Source organism: Podarcis melisellensis (genome assembly GCF_964234715.1).
Source record: "Podarcis melisellensis genome assembly, chromosome: 2".
NCBI classification, from domain to species: Eukaryota; Metazoa; Chordata; class Lepidosauria; order Squamata; family Lacertidae; genus Podarcis; species Podarcis melisellensis.
Window position 1 is genome coordinate 111,864,187 of NC_138529.1, and position 4,376 is coordinate 111,868,562.

Genomic DNA, 4,376 nt, shown 5'->3' on the forward strand with positions numbered 1-4,376 from the left:
GAAATTTAAGAGACATCATCAATAAGGGACAGCAGTGGGACACAGCGCTGGGATAAGGGACTTTCCCATCAAATAAGGGACGGTTGACAGCTATGATCCACCCCCCTCCTTCCCAACAGCAATGTTCTTAAATCACAATTAACATGCTTGGGAAATGCTCATAATTGTATGGTGACCTCACAAGTTGCTATTGACCTGCTTGCTGATGCTCTCAAGGAACTCATAACAGGTTTGTGAGATTTCACCTGCCCTTGCAGAAGTCATGCTGGTTCCTGGTTTGGCGAGGCTTGTTCTTCTATATCAGAGTTTCCCAAACTTGGCTCTCCAGCTGTTTTGGACTACAATTCCCATCATCCCTGACCACTGGTCCTGCTAGCTAGGGATGATGGGAGTTGTGGTCCCAAAACAGCTGAAGACCCAAGTTTGGAAAACACTGTTCTATATACTTGGCTGTTTTAATCTTTAACAATACTTTCCACCAGATTCCCTGGGACAGCTGTTAATCTAACCGGCCTGTAATTTCCCAGATTCCCCCAGATCTCTTGCTAAAAATTGGTGCTACATTAGCTGATTTCCAGGCTGCAACCCTTATCACCCCAGATTTTCATTAACACCAATAAATTTTACTGTATTACTCCATACCATTTTATTTTAGCATGGCTTGGCTGTATTTTGAAGCAAGACACTTTAAGTACATCTATTTTGGAAAATAAGAATACTATTTTATTATATAAAGAGCTAAATATACGTACAGTCTGCTTTTAAAGTCTAAATAAATCAAAAGAACCCATTAATACAAGTAGACAAGATGGACACGTGTGCCAAAAACATGTCTTGATCGAATTCTATTTTTTTTAGAATGCAGTGATACTTTTGCTGAACAAACTGCCAATTTTCTTTAACGGAAAAAGTGCTATAAAATGAAATATTGTCCACTTTCACAATGATCACAATAGTTCAATCACAACCCCACCCCAAATAAACGTACCCTGTAGGATGGCCTTTTTTTGGCATATAGGTAGCACTGACATGTCTGAAGTGGTAAGTCAGTTTTGGGGGGCCATGGGGAGAAGGAATCCATATTAGGGAATAATATCATTTTGCCCTTCTAGGCATTCACTTGTCATTCAAATGCGCTAAGAGTGTTTTCCCCAGGTCTTCCCAAAACTCCCAGTTGCCGCCCCCCCAAAAAATAACCATCCAGCAGGCAGAAGTGCAATATTTTTCTTCCGACCTCCTGCACTATTTTGGCTGTTCTACGGAGAGAGCCTGAGATGGGCTCTTTCCTGCAGCCAGAAGAAGGGGAGAAGGTCTTCTCCAGAGAAGGAACCCCCTGCAAAGGCAAGAAGGGCGATTCCTCTGTCGACATCGAAAAAGGCCACTCGCTGCCCCGTGTAGTTCAGAGTCACTCGGATCCTTCTGAGCTCACCGCTGGGGTGCAGGTGATAAGGATTATCGCTGAGGGCCCTGTACTGACCCCTCCACTTCCCCATAGCCCAGACCCCTTCCTGGGGAGTGAAGTTGAACATGCCCTTTCTCCTCACAGATTTCCGGGCCACCCCAAGGGCCCATTCTTCCTCATTCCCCACAGTAACTTCCCAACTATATCGGCCTTCTGTGAACGCCTCTCTTCCCAGGACCACTGTGAGCTGGTTGAATCTCTTCGGGTTGTCGGGCACCTCTTCACACATATCTCCGCACGTCACACTCAGGCGATCCGCAGACAGGATGAGCTGGGGGTGAGCTGTCTCCGGATCCAGAGTCACTTTTGCTATGGGATTTTTTTTGTGGGGATGGGGAACAAACAGAAGAGAACATGGATCATAATCCAGTTGTTGCCATGTGATGCATTTTAATGTTTTCTATACAGTGGAATGGATGCTTTTGAATTCTGGTGCTGGAGGAGACTCTTGAGAGTCCCATGGACTGCAAGAAGATCAAACCTCTCCATTCTTAAGGAAACCAGCCCTGAGTGCTCACTGGAAGGACAGATCCTGAAGCTGAGGCTCCAATACTTTGGCCACCTCATGAGAAGAGAAGACTCCCTGGAATAGACCCTGATGTTGGGAAAGATGGAGGGCACAAGGAGAAGGGGACGACAGAGGACGAGATGGATGGACAGTGTTCTGGAAGCTACCAAACTGTGGGAGGCAGTGGAAGACAGGAGTGCCTGGCGTGCTCTGGTCCATGGGGTCACGAAGAGTCGGACACGACTAAACGACTAAACAACAACAACAACAACATACAGTGGTACCTCGGGTTAAGAACTTAATTCGTTCTGGAGGTCCGTTCTTAACCTGAAACCGTTTTAACCTGAAGCACCACTTTAGCTAATGGGGCCTCCTGCCGCCGCCACGCGATTTCTGTTCTCATCCTGAAGCAAAGTTCTTAACCTTATTTCTGGGTTAAGTGGAGTCTGTAACCTGAAGCATCTGTAACCCTAGGTACCACTGTACAATCGTACCTTGGAAGTCGAACAGAATCCATTCTGGAAGTCCGTTCAACTTCTGAAAATGTTCAGAAACCAAGGCATGGCTTCCTGCACTCAATCAGAAGCTACAGAAGCCACATCGGACATTTGGGTTCCAAAGAACGTTCGCAAACCAAAACACTTCCAGGTTTGCGGCGTTTGGGAGCCAAAATGTACAAGTACCAAGGCGTTTGACGACCAAGGTACAACTGTATTGTGAACCACGCCCTCCAATCCTCGGATGAAGGGCCATATAGAAACTTAGTAAAATATAAATATTTAAGAATCCTTTGGGAGAAGGATCAGCAAACATCCTGAGCTTCGAAACTGTCCTGGGAATTGTTTCCTCGCCACCCTAAAAATCAGCCACCATGTTGAAGATAAGGATGCTCCCCTTTCTTCCAGACTTTGCCCACATTTGAACGAGAAGAGAATCAGAACCCTGAATAGGCCTAATATCCAGAGCTTTCTCAGACCTCACTGCCTACCTTTCTTCAGATATTTCAGATCAGATGTTAGGGCGTCTGGGGAAGGAAAAGGAAGAGAGATTCAGCACACACTGGTATGGTTTCTACAGTGTCCGGAAAGATGAACTGAAGAGTAACTTCAAAACAATTCTGAAGAACAATATTATGGGCTGTGGTTGCAGGTGCAATGTTGAGCAGAGCCCATCCCTCTATTGGACAAGAATTGCCTTCTCAATTCTCCTGGCCCCGGCAACATTACAAAGGACTTTGCTCCTCGCCACACACTCAGATCTGGACCAGAATCACAGCCAGCACAAAATCCTTGCAACCATTCTTCCTTACCTTTGAATTCCTGTATGACACCTTCCAGAAATGGGTTCATATCACTGAATTCCCACGCCCTCCAGTTTAATGCAGGAGAAAAAACCACCGGTGTCTTAATCACCTCTCTCTCCTCAAACCTTAAAACAAAATGAAACAAAGAATCCTAACAGTTCTCCATCTGGTCCACAGTCCGAGATTGCATTAAACAAAAATAAATGGAAGGAAGAGGTATGGCCACTATATTAAAGTTCTTGCTTTAATGGCCTAACTCTGTATAACACACCTTCTGATGTTTGGTATCCCTAAGTAATCCCTGTTTTGATGACATTTTACTTAGCCAATTGGAGGCCTCTCAGCTCTTTGTCAGAACTAGGGCTGGGTGATATTCGGTTTTAAACTTGGTGAAATATCATCAGCTAAACATTGCGATACACTGATATATCACAATGTCTGAACAGTTTTCTCCACACTGTGATTTTTGCATAACACACACACACACACACACACACACACACAGAGAGAGAGAGAGAGAGAGAGAGAGAGAGAGAGAGAGAGAGAGAGAGAATCATGATTTGCAATATATTGCCAGATAAAAAACTATGAATCTGATAGCATGATATGGACTTCAAACGGTTTGGGATGATATTTCGACATATCGCCCAGACCTAGTCAGAGCTTCGCCAGAGGTCAGTTTAAAACCACACAAAAATCACAGGCAGGGGAAAGAGTGACAACAGCCAGTCGTCAAAATGGAAAGTCAGAGACATCGGAGAGAGTTACCAGAAATTCTGTGTTGGATATGGAAGGCCACTGAAATATACTCAAGATTCGAGAGTGGATTTCATGCTCTTTATTCAGCTCATAGTGGTGAGGAGGAATGGAAGTTCCCCCAAAGTATCTGCTTTATATACAGTATTTACACAATGGGCTGCACGTGATTGGCTAATTCCGGAATTCTCCTGTAGGCCAATCAGGTTGTGGATTCACTTCCACCTGGAGCTGGATTGGGTGGCTCCTGCAGACCAATCATACTGCTGCATTGTACTAGGACCAATCAGATTGCTCCATTTTGGATCCTATTCATCTCAGTACATAACAGCCACCATGTGATAATG

At 44.9% G+C, this 4,376-nt stretch overlaps 1 protein-coding gene across 1 annotated transcript; it reads right to left on the minus strand.

Annotated features, from left to right (window-relative positions):
• Positions 1 to 814: 814 nt before the first annotated feature.
• Positions 815 to 4,078, minus strand: LOC309365175 (E3 ubiquitin-protein ligase TRIM7-like). The gene is made up of 4 exons (XM_081903381.1): positions 4,042 to 4,078; positions 3,280 to 3,398; positions 2,959 to 2,994; positions 815 to 1,771 (listed from the first exon to the last, which is right to left on the minus strand). The coding sequence occupies exons 2-4, from the start codon at positions 3,317 to 3,319 to the stop codon at positions 1,257 to 1,259; spliced, it is 591 nt and encodes a 196-aa protein (XP_081759507.1). The 5' UTR covers positions 3,320 to 3,398; positions 4,042 to 4,078; the 3' UTR covers positions 815 to 1,256.
• Between the last annotated feature and the right edge of the window lie 298 nt (positions 4,079 to 4,376).

Coding starts and splice junctions, on each gene's coding strand:
- LOC309365175 (XM_081903381.1), bottom strand. CDS start 3,319: ATGAACCCATTTCTGGAAGGTGTCATACAGGAATTCAAAG. Junction 2,995..3,279: donor TGTCATACAGGAATTCAAAG/GTAAGGAAGAAT, acceptor TTCCTTCCCCAG/ACGCCCTAACATCTGATCTG. Junction 1,772..2,958: donor TCTGAAATATCTGAAGAAAG/GTAGGCAGTGAG, acceptor AAAATCCCATAG/CAAAAGTGACTCTGGATCCG.